Below are 20,018 nucleotides of genomic sequence, written 5' to 3' on the forward strand. Positions count from 1 at the left end.
TGTCTTCATTTCAGGCCTTCTGTGTTCTACCTCTGCCTTGAGATTACAGTCAGGCCCCAAAAGAATGGAGGATGAGGGCATGTGTTACTTGTGGCAATGTCAGACCCATTGCCATGCTATTGGGGAAGTCTTAGGCTCTTGGTGCACTTAACTGCAAGAGATTCCAGGTGAGAGTAACTAATAAAATGGACCATGTTGGGTAGTTTATTCTTTTTGCTGTATATGAGTCACTCTGTAAGTCTGAAGCTGATTATAAGAGTATGAAGAAAATATGAAATTGTGTAGATCAGCATATTAATTCAGTTTATGGGAGGAGTAAAAATGAAAACTGTATACAAACATTAAAGAAAAATGCGTTTAGACTATATAACCTCAGAACCAATTTGCTTGAATATGTGTAACATGATCACATCCATATATTTAAATAACATTAAAGATATACTCCTCTATATAAATAAGTTCTTCAAAATAATAATTAGGCCAGGAATTATATAGAGAAATTAACAAAATTTCCCCAATTGAGGGATTTTTAATATACTGCATCATAAAATAATAAGTAGAAAAATGTTAGTAAACATTTTTTAAAAAGTAAGAATTACTGAAATGTACAAATCTCAAACAGAATTGACACAGAAGATATTCAAAGTGGGGGGGTGGTGGAAGGAAAAGGACTAGAAACAGATGGGGAGGGAGGGACAAGGAGAGAGAGAGAGAGAGAAAGAGAGAGAGAGAGAGAGAGACTAAGAAATAGAAAAAATGTAGCACTTTGCAGATAAAGTAGAAATTTTTAAATCATAGGTGAATATAAAACTAAAATTTTGTAAATGTGTTTAAAATTTAGATGAAATGGAAATTTCTAAAATATTTTAAATGACCAAAATTTACCAAAAACAAAGACAATTTGAATGAACCCGTAATTACTACCCTCAAAATGACACTAAGTGGCTTTATAGACAGCTTTTTATATATTGGAAAAATGATTTCAGATATCATAATAAGAAAGAAATTTCCTGAAGTTGTTATATGATAATAACCCAATCATGATCTCAAAGGAAAATTTCACCAGACTCTATCAAACATGCAAGGAAGACTTTACTCAATAGCACTGCAATAGGGAAAAAGATTAGTATGTTAGGAAATATATGCTGAACACACCTCCATTGAAACAAAAGACCAGAGTTTTTCAGCATGTGTGTGTTCCTAGAGAAAAAAAAAACAAAAAAACACAGGATTTTAAGGAGATGGCTGATGAGTGTGTTCAGGCTACCCTTGCTTGCTAATTGGCATTTACCCAAGTTAAGCTTCTACCTCCCCCATGAGGTAGGAGGACTATGTATATAAATAATTTTGTGTAACCTGGGAAGGAAGATTATCATACTTAGAATTCAGCATCATGAACTTGATAATATCTTATAAGGTGGAAATGCAATTCAATGTTACTTCAATGTTGTAGAAAGGTTCAATTAAAATGAGATGGGATGCTGAAATGAAATAAAACATTGAGATGGGATGGTGGAATAAGTCAAGATAAAGCTATAAGATCATAATTCTGGTTTATAACAAGCTGAGTTTGAGGCATATTTAGGACATTCAAGTAGGCACGTGGAGTTGGCATCTGGTTTTTTTTTAGTGTGGGGTTCATAATGCAGATTAGGATTGGAGAAATACTTGTGTGACATAATGGCCTATATATGAAATTTGAAGATGTGGGCATATAAAGAGCAAAGTTCCAAGTAATGTTAGTGAATAATAAATAAAGATTAAAGTTTGCAAAGCTGAGGATATTCTTCTTAGCATGAAAGCAACCAGACAACTTTAGGGGTAAAGCTAGCAATGTCTGCCAGCTTTTTATTTCTTGAAAGATTTTATGTTCAGTTGTTATTGGTTTTATTCTTACCATAACTTTCCTGATGGTTCGTTCCATAAACAATATTTTAATACTGATTTATCCAGATACAAATGTATAGGGAAAAGCACAATGGTTTGTTGAAGAATACATATTGTGTATCTGCTCTTATGAAAAAGAATCAGAGTTCATTTCAGAGATTTATCCCATGGAGAACCTTCCGGAATATGCTAATCCAATAGATGTCAGTTTATACTTACCCAGTATTCTCAAACTGCTACATCAGGTGACCACAAATATTATAATGTCAAATGATTAAAATAATAAAAAGATTGTGTTTCTGTGAAAAAGTTCTAGTTTAACATTATTTAAAGTACTAATTTGGTTTAAACTTTTACTATGGGGATTTATTTTATCACATAATTAATATTCATAATAAGAAAGCTCAATTAACCTATATGTTTGACTCACCATTCTGAATTTCTAAAATTTTTCTATAATACTGAAGATCATAATCTTTATTCATAATATTGTCATTTTTTGAATAAATATCGACTAGCTGTAATATAAAAACCTAATAATTGGTCTACAATATTGAGTGTAATAATCCACATTAATATTTTTATTTTTGTGTACTTTGTGCCTGATTTATGATTTAATTTGTTAGTATTATATAATTCAGCTTTGAATTATTTAAGGAGAAAATATCATGAGTATCATGTTAACAGTACAGAAATTGACACACAGGATTAAATGGTTATCAAATATTTCTACTCTGGATTAGCTATTTGGTACTAGATTTAAAAGTCACTAAATTCTATCCCTCTTTTCAGTGTTGAAATATGTTAGTAAATGTTAACCACACACTCAATATTTTTTTCCATAATAATTTTATTGTATTTACTAGGAATGGGGAAAGTTACAGATGATTTGTTTTTGATTGAAAAAAAAAGACCTATCGGGATTCTAAAACATAAAATGTCAGTATAGGACTTTACAAGTCCATTATTATTCATTTTCTTAATAATTATTTAAAAAAAATATTTAGTTTTACTTGTAGTTGAACACAGTGCCTTTATTTTATTTATTTATTTATTTTATGTGGCACTGAAGATTGAACCCAGGGCCTCACACATGCTAGGCGGACACTTTACCACTGAGCCACAACCTCAGCCTCTGAATAATTATTAAGATGAAAATTATATCTGTTACAGAAGAACTGCCCCACACTGAGCAGCAAATTACAGCCTAACACTTTTCTCAATATGCTTATCATGCCAAGATGGTAGATGCAATGAGGTTATATGTTGGTAAGAAAAGTCATTTAATGTGCCAGAATTTGTTCTATAACCATTGTCTTTACAAAAGAAATTTATGAAAGCACTTCAAATCATTATTTCTTTCTTCCAAATAGTTAAATATAACCATGATGTGTATACTACTACATGTATATGAAATATATTTGTATGTATATGTCATATATACATATATATATAATTATAAGTTTAAAGTACAGTATTTTCTCCTTCTATTCTTTCAATTTAAGCCCTCATTAAAAGCAGCAGAATAGGATTAGAGTGGTTCAGTCTGACTCTGCAAATCTACTTTTCTTATCACTCCATTATGCTTCTGTCCTTGAGAGAAAAAAATCTTAAGTGTAAGAATAATTCTTTTCATTTTCCCATCCATTTCAAAATTTTGAATTGTCTTATATTTCATATAAGATCATCCACCAATTTTTACATATTTAAACCAGATAAAGGATGATCCATATTTAAACCTAAGACTTTTCATTAACTTAATTGATTATTCTTGCTTCAAGTTTAGAAAATCAATGTTGGTACTCAGAGAAACGAGAGAATCTAGTTAGTGACTTTCCCTTGAAAAAACAACGAGTGTCTGCTTGTTTACATGTGCAAGTGATTATTGTAAGCATGCTGGACCCATTGAATGGTTTAATGTCAATTGGCTCATTAGTTGAAATATATCCAATGAGTTATCTTGCCATCTTCAAATAACATCATAAGACTTGTTCTGACTGACAGTTCTTTGTGTGACCTACAATGTGTGCAGCCATCTCCAATTATATCGTACCTATTTAAATGCATACACTTCATACTGAGAAGCTTCAGGGAAGGAAAGAATAATGAGGCTATACATAAGTAGGCATAAAAGAAAAAACAGATAAAGGCAGAGTGACACTGTCAGAAATGTGGTAAATTGCATTTAGCATACACAAAAGACAAAGAACCATGAAGATGAAATGATGACAGAATGAGGCAGGAACAATATATGCATTTACTCTGTGCTGAAAAGAGACAATGCCCTCTGGCCTATTTTGTGTTTTTAATGTCCACTCAGCAAACTTTTTTTTTTTTTCAGCATCAAATTCCTATGGGAATCTTGCCAAGGAAAGGACTGCAGAATCAGGCATAGAATATTGAATCATACACTAAGTGCAGGCACTGTGAACTAGAGCCATTTTAGAACCATACCTGTGGAAATATAAAATTTATTTTTTTGAAATAATAGTGATGAGGGGTGTGTGTGTGTGTGTGTGTGTGTGTGTGTGTGTGTGTGTGTGTGTGTGTGAGAGAGAGAGAGAGAGAGAGAGAGAGAGAGAGAGAGAGAGAATGGATTGGGACCCTAGCTTCAAGTTTTAAATAACTATAAACTAATGAATTCACTTGGCCATTATGGATCATTTCAAGTGAATGTACCAAATTAAATATGAAAATACTGAAGACAGTGCACAGCAGTATTCAATGTCTGGTGATCATTTCTAGCATGCTCTCCCAACCATGGAATGGTTTTATTCAGTGGGACAGGGAATTCCACTTCTTATTGTGGTATAAACAAGCTAAATGGGAAGCATAAATTTTTAATTTCTTGTCATTCTGAAATAAAATCTTAAATTCTTTTATATCCATAACAATTTTTGAGTGTGGGTGTAACATTCTGGGAACATTCCAGGCACTGAGGCTGCAAAGAGGAATGAAACAAAATCTCCATGTACAAAGATCACACAAGACAGTGAAAGAAAATGAAATGCATCAAAATATCATCCAAACAATGGATATCTATAATTTAGATGCTAGTACATGAATGCTGAGGAAGTGTTTTTTAAATTATTCATCTAATCTTAACCACAAGTACATGAGATGATTATAATTATTTCCATTTCATAAGGTGAGCAAATTTAAATTTAGAGAAGTTTCAGAGGTCATGCATTAGATCACTTGGTTAATAAAGAAAGTTCTTTTCAAATGGAAGGATTATTACTCGGTTGTTTTATCCATTTTTTTCTTTCACTGCAGTGCAAACATTATTTCTGCAATTCCTTGATGTGGATGAGGTTGTGAAATAACTTGACAAGACACCACCTTATCTCTATGTTATGCATGGAGTACTCTAATTCATGATGGACAACACTGCTTTTGAAACACAGGGAAATAGGAGCACAGAGGATGTAAACAGTGTCAAATTCTGGACACAATTACAAAGAAGAAGGAAAACGTTAAATTGAGCAGTCACTAGAATACTGAGTAAGAGACATAGCTATGATGAAAAATTATGTATCAGATATCAGGTATTGGCTTCCTGTGCATGATTTTGTTCAAACTTGGAGCATGTTCTTCTTTGAGAAGCTTATGAACTGAAAAAGTTCTGAATCAAACTCAAAGCCAGTCACATCTTAACTTCCTTGTGGTTTTATTCATGAAGACAACAAAGTAATGAGACCACAGCAAAGAAACTCAAATTCTCTCTATTATAGCACAGTGAGTCTGGGCAAAACAGCCATTATTCTTAAGATATATTTAGGAAACTACATGAGTTCAGTAATGGCTATCCAAAATCAGAAATACTGAAATCATTGTAGTGACAGTAGTTCTACATTCCATTCAATAAGGACTCTGACAGCAGACAGAGTGAGGAAGGGGGTGTGTGCATTCATTCTGTGTTGTAGTAGTAGTAGTGATAGTAGTAGCAATAGTAGCAGGTTTTCATCAAAAAGGCAAAATGTTTTTATTATTATTATTATTATTATTGATTTTAAAAATACTAAATGGCAGCATAATGCATTAAATTTTTATTACATATATGCAGCACAATTTTTCATATCTCTGGTTGTATATGAAGTATGTTGACACCAATTTGTATCTTCATACATGTACTTTGAATAATGATTTCTATCACATTCCACCATCCTTGCTAATCCCTTGCCCCCTCTGTTTCCATCCCACCCCTCTGCCCCATCTATAATTAATCTATTCCTCCCATGCTCCCCCTCCTTACCCCACTATGAGTCAGCCTCCTTATATCAGAGAAAACTTCAGCTATTGTTTTTTTGGGGGGGTGGGGGGGGGATTGGCTAACTTCACTTAGCATTATCTTCTCCAATACCATCCATTTACCTGCACATGCCATGATTTTGTTCTCGTTTATTGCTGAGTAAAATTCCATTGTGTATACATGCCACATTTTTTAAATCCATTTATTCACTGAAGGGCATCTAGTTTGGCTCAACAGTTTTGCTATTGTGAATTGTGCTGCTATAGACATTGGTGTGGCTGTGTCCCTGTAGTATGCTGTTTTTACATCTTTGGGGTATAGACAAAGGAGAGAGATAGCTGGGTCAAATGGTGGTTCCATTCCCAGTTTCAAAGGAATCTCCATACTGCTTTCCATATTGGCTGTACCAATTTGTGGTCCCACTACCAGTGTATGAGTGTACCATTTTCCCCACATCCTCGCCAACACTTAATTGTTGTTTGTCTTCATAATAGCTGCCATTCTGAATAGAGTGAGAAGATATCTTAGAGTAGTTTTGATTTGCATTTCTCTAATTGCTAGAGATGATGAACATTTTTCATATATTTATTGACTCATTGTATGTCCTCTTCTGAAAAGTGTGTGTTTATGTCCTTGGACCATTTATTGATTGAGGTTGCTCACATGATGTGCAAGCCATATATTTACAATATAACTTCAATTTACTAACATATTTTATTTAAAATTATGTTAGAAAAGTATAAGAAAAATAATTTAAAATATCAAACACGTGAGGCTGAGTTTCTGGCTCAGCAGTAGAGCACGTTCGAGGCCCTGGGTTTGATCCTCAGCACCGTATAAATATAAATAAATAAAATAAATATATTGTGTCCAACTACAACTAAAAAAATTTTTTTAATGTCAACAACATGACTAATATGCTCAATTTACTTTGTACCTGGCACTGGGCTAAAAACTTCCCATGCAGTGTTTCTTTGATTTTCACAGTGATCTTTTTATTAAGATGAGAAAGGAAACTCTGAGATTGCCTTGCCCAGGGCACACAGTTATCCTGCAGCTGGCAGGACTCATCTGGTGGGGTGACTAGATTCTTGTCCTCTGCCATCATGCTTTCCAGACTCCCTCAGATTAAAACTCAAAGGTGATTGAAAAGGGATAACTATGCTAATAATGTTCCTTTGAATATTTTATATGAAGAGGTTCTGTGACTTGCTTTTTAGTAGAAAAAATTTCCATGATATTGAATAATAGTAATAATTCAGGAGTGTGTGAGATGGCTATCAACTTTCTATCAATGCTGAGTCTTTCTATTTATTGTTACCAGATCAATTTAGGAGTCATATTAATATAATTGGTGATTTAATGACCGGATAAAAAAAATAGAAACTTCAGTAGCTATATTGTATATGCTAATTATAGTTTTACAGCTAGACAGCTAGTTTGTCAACAGAATAAAATCTAGATAATATAATTTGCCTATATGAAAGAGAATGTGGTTTCCTACATAGTTTTTATGTATGAAATGTTTTAAAGCTTTTAACTCTATTAATAGCAACAGTAGGTATGGCAGTGTGCTGCAGAGTGCTTAAAGCTTTGGAATTAGAAGAAAAACAGGATTCAAATGACAGTTTTGCTACTTACTAGGACATATGGACTTAGTTATTAAAACTTATTATTTAGACTTCTTATTAAGCATCAATACTGCCATCTGGAAAGTGGGTCTATTAATATTTACTTCAAAGGAGTGGTAAGCAAAGATTATATAATTTTTCCATTTTTAAAGAAACATTTATTGATCTGTACTATGTGCAAAACACTTCCTAAGTACAGTCATATAGCAAAGAAAATAAGATTTCATCCCAGGACTCATAAAGTTTATATGATATTGGGATTAGAACACTAATAACCAAATGAATATTTAATATTAAAGTAATGATATACAGGTAATGCATATAGTGTACTTTGCTTAGTTGTAACCATGTGGCAAATGCAAAATATTGCAGGGTTGAAAAAATAATAATCATTGCATTTTATTACATATATAAGGCCTGTATGTAATATGGTCATGTACACAAAATAAAGCAAGAAAAGCAATAAAAGATAATGAATTTCCTTCTTGCAAAATGTTTAAAATAGAAGACCCTTGAAAAGGATGCAGATTCTTGGGATTTATATATCGAACAAATTCCTTTCCTTTTGTTTAATGAAGACAGAGCAGAAACTCCTAAGCAGAGTGGGTCTTCTCTGCTGTCTTCCCCTGATCTTCTTGCTAAAGCATTGGTCTGCCTGCTCTACTTGACAGCACAGTGTTGATGACATTGAAAAATCATTAATGAAGCTCCCCTCCCTAGACCCATCAGCAATTTACATTTCATAAATGAAATCAACAGCCTGGAAAAGTCAGTGCTCCATATGAAATGGCAGGTTGTCTGCCTCAACAACTCTGCATGGGGATTTCTTGATTCCATGTTTCTGAAATGCTTGTATGTGAGCCCAAAATGAAGGGCTCCAGGGACAAGTGTTTATACAAGCTAGATATTGCATTAATGTTCAATACTAGCTAGTGGTAGAAAAAAATGTAAGCAGAGAAGACTGAGTGAAAAAAATAAAAGTGCCCATTCCTCTCTCTGGTCTCCAGATTTCAATCAACAGCATTAATCACTGTCCTTAGTTTCCTGTAGCTTCTCAGAACAGCCTTTGGGACTAAATTTTTTTAAATGTATATATTGTTGGTTTTTTAAAATATGACCAGAAATAGGTGCTAGTTGGGAACTGCATCCTTATATGACTCAAAAATTAATCATCATTAGAAATGTCATCCACACAATGAGGCATTAAACTCTTAATGACCAAATAGCCTAATAAAAGAGCTGCTCACCTTAGAAAATCTGTTGACAATTTCTCACATACAAATTCCCATTTTGAATATTTCAAGGGTGAAGTCCCAATTGTGTATGAAGAAATAAATTACATTGAAAGGTCATGCAATTTAATGAGCATAATTTTAAAATACTGATGCTCTTATCACTTAAAACTTTCACAATTTTACAACATTATTTTCTCCATTTTGTGAACGACAAAATGGAGACTTGTTTTAAGAAATACTGAAGGTTGCAAAACTTAGTAAGGAATCTGGCTTTTAAAGACAGATTACATGATTCAAAAGCTGGCTCTTGACACTCCAAAACAAGTAATAATTTACTTTTGGGTTATCTGATTAGTGTTTACATAATACTAAAACCCAGTAATCCTATTTCAGTGAGAGGATCCTCACACACTTGTATATTTGATAGTGCATGATAGGCAATTTTATGTACAAGTTGATTTTAGTTGTATTGCATGCTATAAAAATGTTATCCACAACTTTTAGTTCTTCTAAAAGATCTTTATACAAATATTAAAGCTAAGAGAATTCTATTTCAAGGGTAAAATGACAATGTGATTGAATAAGAGCCATGTGCAGAGTAAAAGAGCAAGGCTCTTTTGAAAAGAGGCACCTCATTTTAATTAGCAAAATAACAGCCAGCCCTATCCTAGGGGAAAAAAAAAAAGACTTAAACTTGTAGGCATCTGTTTCTGGGAAATTAAATTATATGCCTCAGATGTACTTCAGAAGTGGAGAACTAAGGAGGAGAGGGGGGTCATTTGGTCCTTGTGATGGGCTTTCTGATTAGGGAGAAAAGGCTGAGAAGCTACAAGGGAGTCCTGTTACAGCCACCTGAAAACTGAAAGAATTTTGACAAGTTATTTTGTAAGCCTTAACTACTGCATCTGCAGATAAAAAATAACACTTACTTTATAGAATAATAAAATAATACAAATTCACAGTGGACCAGAACTTGAACCATAATAAATTATTTAGAAAATTGATTTTTGCTACTAAAATTTGGCTAATTTGTTTGAAACTTATAACATTGGTTTTAGCATAATTCAATCAAAAAGGAACTTCCTGAGGGAAAAAAAAATTCTTTCTCTTTCAGTGAAACTCAAACTCATCAAAATTTACCACCAAAAAGAGTTTGGTAGTGTTTTATTATGGATGAAGGAACGACATATAACTTAATTTTAGCCAGACTGGTATAGAAAAAGCACACAGCACCAGGAAAACCAATAATATAGGAGTCATTGAGTCAGTGGTGGTCGTATTTGGTATGGTTGAACACTGAACGATACTGCTTAATTGAAAAAAATAAGAATAATACTACTTAATGGAAAACATATCATTCTAAAATAAAGATAAGTGTAACAGCTATGTGAAACTGAATTTTCCTTTTAGTTCTAGAAGCATGAGATAAACCAATTTCTTCTAGGACTAAAATATACAAGTGAGACCTTTTTTGTTGTTTTTTCCTATTTACCATTTCCTTCACTATTCATTCAACAATATTTATTGATCAAATGCCATGTGTCAGTTATTTGACCAAACCCTGGTACTTTAGTAAAGAAGACATGGTTTTTGTTCAGAGCTTATCATCTAAACAGGGAATATAGATAGAGAAAAAAACTATATAAATTATATTTTATATAACATTAAGGCACATAAAAAAAAACAAATATCAACATCAAATTTCTCCTATCCAGTGAAGTGAAAGTCTCAACAAATGGGGAGAAATATATGCCAAAAAGTGTCAAAGTACATTAATAGCACTGACATCACTTTTTATAGGATGTGAATCTGAACCTTAAAGGAAGTAAGATGCAAATGACTACGTAATTCTCTATCACAAAATTTTGCAGTTAAACAGATGTGCTATTTTACACTGTAACTACAGAAAATGAGAAACTACAAAGACACAACGTGAGGTATTTTTGTTTGTTTTTTGGCAATGCTGGAGTTTGAACCCAGGGCCTTGTGCATGAGAGGCAAACACACTACCAGCTAAGCCATATCCCCAACCCCTTAAGCTACAACCTGAATAACACTGGATAACACCATTTCTGAGGCATGGTCAATGCTCAGTGAGCATCCCTGTTATGGGTTTGTTTTTCCTGTTTTTGAAGGGAAGACAGCTGTACTGTAACTAAATCATTCCATTAGACAAAAGAAGTCTCTTTGCCCAGGGATGGCACTATAACCCTAAGCAAACCTGACTAAATAAGGCAAGGAACTGGAAATTTTAAAATACTATCATTATTACCTTGGATAGGTTGGTATCATAGGTATTACTTGGATATTTGTAAAAATTATGCATTTTTTAAAAACTATTTTTTATACTGATACTTTAGAAAGCATAATTTATAGACAAAAGGAATTATCCCATGACGATAAGAAAACTGTTATTATTCCAATGTTTGCTTATGTTATTAAACTTAATATTGATCTATTTCATTTATTTTTTAAAATTAATAATATTAGAAATACTTATAAAACTGTAGTTATGTCATTTTGAAATTATTAAATTAACCACCAGGTGGAGCTCCATGAATTAAGTGTATCAGTCAAAAATAGAAAATTGCTTAAATTGGTCAAACTGGGAAAATCATGGTAGTGATTACAATTTCTTCATTTTCAAAGCTCTTATGAATCATAGGAGATTGGATTTTATAAGAACAAGATGCCAAATTACTTTATTAATATAAAACGTTTTGGCAAACTGGAGTTTGAAATCAAACTAGCTTTGCTTAAATTACTTTATGATTTATCAAAGGTACATTTTCCAATGACATAGTTATAAAAGTATAATGTAGTGATGAAAGTAACTATAACTGAAATTGAGAACATATAAGAAAAATCAATGAAAACTGCCTGTTAATCCACTTGTACTGATTAGTGTTCTTTTTTTTTTTTATTATTATTTGAATGTGTTTATGTACATGTTTTACTCCAGGACCTGAAACTAAAACAGATGAAAAGATCTCAAAATCAGGTAAGAACACTTGTTAAAATTTTAACATTAGAAAAAAAAGTTCTGTTTGGTCTGAACAAGGCTGGTTGTACAATCAGGGCAGGGTGGGGTAAAGCCTTGAGACATGCAAAACACTGAAAAGATATCAGCATCAGCGCACCCTCCCTATATATATTAAGTTAAAAGTATGCTAAAATTAAAGTAAATTCCATACTAACAGTGTGTTTAGGGTGAGTTTATCAAAGTACCCCAACCATTAGCACTTTCTTCTCTCTGTTTATTTACTAGACAATTGAATATTGTTCACAAACTGCTAAGGTTATTAATCTGAAAAAAAAACTTATTTTTATGATCAGTTGAGCCTTATATACTTACATTCACCTATAATCAACCATTATTTTAAATCTCAAAATAGTGGTTTTATATACTTTAATGTAATAAATTCAACCCTTTTCTTTCTCATTGACTAAATATACAAATATTCTTTGGAGAGGCAGTTGATTACCATATTGGCTATAAATTTAAAAATCAGAATGCCTTTATTTATTTGTTTTGTCCTGGGGATTGTACATAGGGGCACTTAAACACTGATCTACACTCCCAATCCCTTTTTATTTTTTTATTTTGATACAGAACCTCGATAAGTTGCTGAGACTGTTTTAAACTTGTGATCCTCCTGCCTCAGCATGCAGAATCACTGGAATTACAGGCATGCACCACCATGCCTGGCTAAATATCAAAATACCTTTAAAATTAATTTTCTAAAAGCATATTTTGCAAAAGATAAAGTCAAGAGATTAGCTGGCACTCAGGGCAGACAATAAAAGTTGGAGAAGAAACATCATAGATTAGATGAAAATACAGAAACAGAGATTATAAATCTAGAAAAAAATTTGAATTAAGTATATTATATTTAGGGATAACCTAAATACTTTATATCTATATAAAGAAATGTATAGGACTATATCTAAGCAAAAAAGGATCTATCTCTATATCTCTGGCCAGTGAAATTGATGCTATATACATGCAAAAATTCATATTGTTGGTCTTAAAATATTTGCCTATTCTCATTTACACAAATTTGATCCTATATTTAAGTTGTTACTATAAGCAATTCATATATATATATATATATATATATACACACACTCTCATATATATTTAATGTTAGCCTGAATTATTAATGTCACTTTTCTTAAAGTTTCTGCCAGCTTATGAAAAGGAATCGTCTAAGTCATTTTATTTTTAGTGAATGAATATAACCATTTTAAATGACTTTATATAACCTCAAAGCGTTTGTTCTCTGCCAGAAGATAAAAAATAGCAATTTTAAGCTGTGGGAAGATGTATATAGAATTACAATGATATATTGAGTGTTTACATAATAAAAAAAATTACTGAAATTTAGATGTATTTTCAGAAAAAGAAAAATTGCATATAAAAATTACTAGTATGGGCTGGGGATGTGGCTCAAGTGGTAGCGCACTCGCCTGGCATGTGTGCGGCCTGGGTTTGATCCTCAGCACCACGTACAAACAAAGATGTTGTGTCCGCCAAATAAAACTAAAAAAATAAATAAATATTAAAAAAAATTCTCTCTCTCTCTCTCTCTCTCTCCCTCCCTCCGTCTCTTTCTCTCTCTCTCTCCTCTCTCTCTCTATTTAAAAAAAAAATTACTAGTGTCAATGAGAATTCACTCATCAGATAAAAGCTGTTTTATCTTGTCCCTTCCTATAAGCATGACATTGCAATTTATACTTTATTTTGCTGTTGGTATATAAACAAAAAATTACCATAGGCATTAAAAATTACCTATTATTATTTACACTAAATATTTATATCTATTTTTATGGGTCATTTATTTTTAACTTCCTATAAGGAAAGAAAAATTGGTATTACTGGCACTTTAAATAAAATATAACCAATAACCAATTTTTTGAGAACACATATTATGCTAATTTTGATGATGCAATTCTGGAATTATGCTTGATGATATTTACAAACAAGCAATAAGACGTTGTTTTTATTCCAAAAGAGTATAATTGGAATATAGACATGAACTGTTTAAAGATGGCTACAAGGCAAAATATATTAGTGAAACCTGGGAGGTCAGAGCCATTCCTGTAATTTACTGCAATCAGTAAAAGTATCATGGCAATGGTGTATTTAAAGTGAAATATTACGAATACATAAGAACAACTGAGCTAGGTAGATGATTTCGCAGAATGCTGAAAAGACAGACTGGGCTCTATGCTAGAAAGAAATGAATTTGACTACCTTTGCCACTTGTTAGGGGTGAACTTACTTAAAAATCACTTCTTGTTTCTGAATTTGTTTCCATATCTATTGAATGAAGGCCATTATCCTAACTTAACAGGGTTGTTGTACAAAACAGAGGTAATACTTTCCACTTGGTACAACTTCAATAAACGCTTACTCTATTTAGGAGTAAGCTCAGAGGGAGGGGTGATCATAGCAGTCATAGGAGACAGGGAGAAAAAGACCAAGCAGCAAAAGAGACTCCAGGGGTCACAGGATAAGCAGAACAGGGTAAAATTCAATAGTAATATGCAACAGGGTATAGCATGCTATAAGGTGGTTCCTAAAATTTAGGGACTATGTTGTAATAGTCAGGTTTTTGTTGTTATTGTTGTTGCTGTGACCAAAATGTCTGCAAGAACAACTTAGAAGAGAAACAATATATTTTGTCTCATGGTTTCAGAAGTCTCAGTTTATGGTTGGCCAACTCCATTGCTCTAGTTTCCAACTTAAGCAGAATATCATGGCAGAAGGATATGGAGTAGGAAAACTTTTCAGATCAATGACAGCTAGGAAACAGAGAGGGAAGAAGGATCCAGGGATAAGATAAATATTTCCAGGAACACTCCCAGTGATCCACTTTCTAGGAGGGTACTCCCAGTAGTCCATTCAACCATCAATGTATTAATCCTCAATCCATTAATTCACAAATGGATTAATCCAGTGATAAGGTCAGAGCCTTCATTATCCAATCATTGCATAAAAGCCTCATCTCTGAACCTTGTGTTATTGAAGAGTATGTTTTTAACACATGAGCTTTTGGGGGACACTTCAGATCCAAAACAAAATAAAAAAAAAGGAGGAAAAAGTAAAATTTGTAACCTTGAGGACTTGAATAAGAAAAAAGGGTTATTATTGTCTTAGGATGGCATGCAGCATAAAATCCTACAGAAGGAAAATACAGACAGATATTTGAACCAAAATATTTTTATAATAATTTGGGCATTATAAAATCAATAAGGGCACAATATAAAGGTGGCATAGAGAAGAAGCAATGGCTTTGGAGTTTTAATTTTAAATTAATTAACTTCATTTAAATTAATTAACTTCATTTACCTTCAAAATTATTTATAGCCATGACTAATATTCAATGTAGAATGATTTTTCGTTTCTTAAAATCACTCAAACTTGAAACCCACTGAAAACTACTAATGACATTTTGTCATATATTCCTTCAGGCATATAAACACATATGATTTTAAAACACAATCATTCTCCCTGTATTGTGCTATAAATGCTTTCATAATTGCCAAGCTGTTTCACCAGAAGAGAATAGATGTAATGACATAGCTATATATAACCTCGAATACAATGTCTGTCTGTGAGTTTGGAGAAGATGGTCGAATACCACAAATACCACAAATACCACAGCTGCAAAAATGAAGAGGATGCTTCTAAGGCGGAGTGGATGTTGGTTTCCACAAAGAGATATTCTATAGACACGAGGAACTTAGGAATGATCATTTTGAATCTGCAGATTGTATCCATCGGTTTCGAGGTTTCAAGTAGAAAAAGGAGAGAGCTCTTTAAGAAAAATGAGCAAGCAGATAGAAGAGTCAGGAACAAAGACAACTTCTTGGAGAAGTAAAAGAACTGGCAGAGAGATGGAAAGAGCCTTATCGGGAAGTCTAAGAGCTTAGTGTGCCTGCTGTTGCCAGCATCCCGAAGTGGAGACACTTTAAGGAATGAGAAAATGTCAGCAGTCAGTACCAGTGCCTCTTTCAGAAAGGTGAAGAGATGTGATGACCGAGAAAAAATCATTATTTTGATACCTAAATCTGTCATTCTGTACCCTTTTCTGAAAAACCTTGAATAGTGTGATGGAAGCAGCTTATAAGAATGAAGAAGGGAATTTATCATAATAATTGAAGGCAGAATACAAAACTATTTTTTTTCAGAAGTCTCTTACTAAGAGGTGAACATTGATATTCCAGAACAAAGAATCGATGTCATATTTTTTTAAATTACTTCTCATGTTTATGATAGAATGGAGAATTCTAAGAAGAGCAAAACATCCATAAAGGAAATCTTAATTAGGAGAGAACTGTCCCAGATATTAGAAGTGTTGGGAGACACACTGAAGGAGGAAAAAATTAGTTTAATTAAAGGGAAGAAAAAAAAAATTCTCCAGAGCTTTGAGGGAATAATGAAAGGATGATTAAATTAGAGTTGAAGGTATGTGAGGATTCTACTGCTTGGTGATCTTTTCTTAAAATTCTGTGAAGATGACCAATAACATTTGTTGCAAAATTCAGGGGGATGGTTTTCTTGTTGCTTAATAAGGTAATCCCTAGACAATATTAGACAATGTTTTTCACCTCTTATTTTTCAAAGTAAAAGAATCATTTACATGGCAAAACTAAACCTCTTAACTGACAACTGTTTAAAAAAAAGTGAAACAACAACAAAATATGACTTTTGTGATACTAGAGAAATATTATGATAATTTAGTTTTGATACAGCATAATATTTAGGCACAAAATTTTCAATCTCTCAATAAAAATGAATACAAACAGGGCGTATAGTTTGTTAGGTTATTAAATAATAGTTAAACATTACTTTCAGGAAGAAGTAGACCTTAATGATAAGTGGTAATATCATTAAGAACAAAAATGGATACTGTTTAGATTCCACATATATGTGAGGTCATGCAGTATTTATTTTAGTTTTCCATGACTGACTTATTTTATTTACTTAGCATGATGTCCTACGGGTTTATCCATGTTTCTTCAAAAGGCATGGGGAACATTGAATAAATGATACAAAGGTTCAGTTATGCATAATGAATACATTTTGGATATTAAATGTACAGGATGATAGTTGCTGTGCTCTGGATGTTTGGATATTCCTAAAATCCTAAGTTGAAAATCTAATTACCTATATGATAGTATTAACAGGTGGGGTATTTAGAAGGTGATTCATGTCCCTGCAAAGGAGTTTCATGGGACTTCTACCTATATAAAACAGGCCTTAAAGAATCATCTTGTCTCTACCATCATGTGAGGCCACAGCAGGAAGGCACTGACAAAGATCCAGAAAGCCATCACCAGATGCTAAATTCCAATCTACTGACATCTTTTTTTTGAAGAAATATGAGCTTATTTATTATTAGTTACATTATAGCTACAAAATGTTAAATGTTGTAAAACACTGTCAAGGACATGTCACTAGCATACCGAAATATCACATATTTAATTTAGTAAGTAATACTAAAAAATCATAGAGAAACATTACCCTCCCAAAATTGCTTCCACAATAATAGTTATATACTAAATGGACATATATTTCTCTAAGTAAACTATAGTTGTATTTGCAAATTTTAAATAGCATCAAATTAAAAGAGGCAAGATCTAGCTGGGCAAATAGCAGCTTGGGAGACTGAGGCTGGAGGATTTCAAGTTCAAAGCTAGCCTCAGCAACAAGCCATTAAGCAACTCTTTGAGACCCTGTCTCTGAATCAAATACAAAATAGGGCTGTGTATATAAGATTCAGTAGTCCATTAGCCCTGAATTTAATCCCTAGTTCTACTGACATCTTGATCTTGGACTTCACAGCTTCTCAAACTACTACAAATAAATTTGTTTATATGATACTCAGTCTATGGTATTTTGTTAGAGTAGCCAGAACAGAACAAGTCATTGATTATATTTAATTTAATAACATTGCTGTGCATTGAGAAAATTTGCCAAGGGAGTTAATCTTAAGTGATGTACTCACCGCCAAAGAAACCTCACAAAAGTCATAACTGTATGAGATAATGGATATGTCACTTTGCATGATTTTAATGAATATTTAACAATACATACATATATCAAAACATGACATTGTATACCTTGAATACATACAAGTTATTTGTCTAGCATGCCTCCATAAAGCAGGAAAAATAATTTAAAATAAAAGAGGAGTATTGTGTTTTTTACCAAAAAGACTTAAATGATTAACAATAATTTGATTTTCTTATTTATTCAGAAAAATTAATATTCATGTACAAAATCTTCAGATTTCTATAATTATCTAATAAAAATATTCTGCCTGTACCTCACTTTCTTTAAAATTGAATGCAATACCTCTTCCATTCTCTGACTCTTTTGTTCCTTATCTCTCTAAATGGCATTTATGACTCACCATTAATTTACATTGACTTAAATATCTGAGTCATTTTTACCTCCCCCTTCTCTTTCAGAACTCAGCATTCAAGTAGGTCCCGAGTTATGTGTTCTTCAAAATGTCTCTTAAATTGTGTTCTCTCTTTTTTATCTTCCTTATAAGATGCTGGTACTGTTCCAATTTCCTTTATGAATAAATAAATGAACTCATTAACTAAATATCTTCCTCCCATTTTCTATTTAAAGATACACCTCCAGCCAATGCTACTTTTACAAAGGGAATGTCTGCAGGGAGCAATGCTAGGTTACCACTGTCCCTGCCACTATGTTATAGTGACCCCAACATATTTCTTCTTAGCTTCTATTTATCTAATCCACCTCCACAACCCCACATATACACTTAAAAAGCATTACCACTTTAATGAATTTTTATCTAATCAGAGTCTTTTGAATCTTTCACTCAGACCCATATTGAAAGCATAATATATCTTCATCTTGCTTTCAATCTTGTGAAAATGCCTTCTCTTCTCTCCTTTATTCCAGCCATAAACATACACCATGAGTTCTTCACTCTTGGTCTCTTTTCATATGTTTTCTTATAACATGTCATATGGCATTCATGTTTGTTGCTTAGACTTTTTTTCCTGTAATTGTTTTCTAAGCTTCCGTATTATCTCTGAAGTTAACTTTATCTTTTCTAAGAAAAATCACTCAAAAGCCACCATAGCCACAGTAGGTCAATAACATATCCTATGGGAAAAAAAGTTATTTGATTATTTTTAAACATATGATTTTATATGTGCTTTGTCATTGTAATACAATACATACAGAGAAAGTTTTTTGGTGTGTAAAAGACCAGTGGAGGCAGGATGGTATAGTGGGAGTAGCTCTAGGACAATAGACATGAAGTGATCTATATTAAGTTGCTAAACTTCTAACTCTCCGTTTTAAAATAGAGTTGATGACAAGATATTGCATGCCAATATCTTGTGATATTGTACAAGCTTGTTGTGAGACTCATGTAATATAATGTATGTGAAAATGCCAAAGAGACACCAAAACAAAATTTAAAGTGTTATCATCTGTGCCCTTGCTGTTTAAAGTGTGGTCTATATTTTCTTCAGCATCTTCTTTCTGGTTGCTTGTTGGAAATGTAGAATCTTAAGTCCTAACAAGAACTGCTGAACAGGAATTTGCATATTAACAAGGTCCCTAAATCATCCATATGCTCATTGAAACTTGAATTGTTCAAGAATCCATAGATACCTATTACCACCTTCTCTCCTGAGGGAGGAGGGGACATCAGGATCTCTCTTGCCACATGCTTGGCGACTTCAAAGTGGACATATTTGGTCCCTTTTTATATAATTTTCAATGTTTCATTCACTTTAGCTTCATTCCTAGCTGTTAAATAGCCATGCCCGAATCACTGTAAAATTGCTTTCTAACTAGCAGTGAGATCCTCACATGTGCTGTGAATTCTAGACTTTGGTCATCCTAAAAATGACTGTAGAAAACAGGGTACTTTCCCTGAGATAGCATATGCAAGGTGGTACTGGGCCTACCTGTGCATTCATTTGCACTTAAAAGCAATAAATAAATCAGTA

General features: G+C 32.8%; 1 protein-coding gene across 17 annotated transcripts in view; it reads left to right on the plus strand.

The window, feature by feature from the left end:
* Positions 1-20,018, plus strand: part of Trdn (triadin) — a 356,336-nt gene that overhangs the window by 267,790 nt on the left and 68,528 nt on the right. For all 17 annotated transcript variants that reach the window (XM_078019258.1, XM_078019265.1, XM_078019269.1 and 14 more), the window contains one exon: positions 11,968-12,006. In XM_078019258.1, coding sequence (XP_077875384.1) covers positions 11,968-12,006 — 39 coding nt within the window. The remainder of the gene's footprint in view (positions 1-11,967; positions 12,007-20,018) is intronic.

This window comes from Ictidomys tridecemlineatus, chromosome 8, assembly GCF_052094955.1.
Source record: "Ictidomys tridecemlineatus isolate mIctTri1 chromosome 8, mIctTri1.hap1, whole genome shotgun sequence".
Lineage (NCBI taxonomy): Eukaryota > Metazoa > Chordata > Mammalia > Rodentia > Sciuridae > Ictidomys > Ictidomys tridecemlineatus.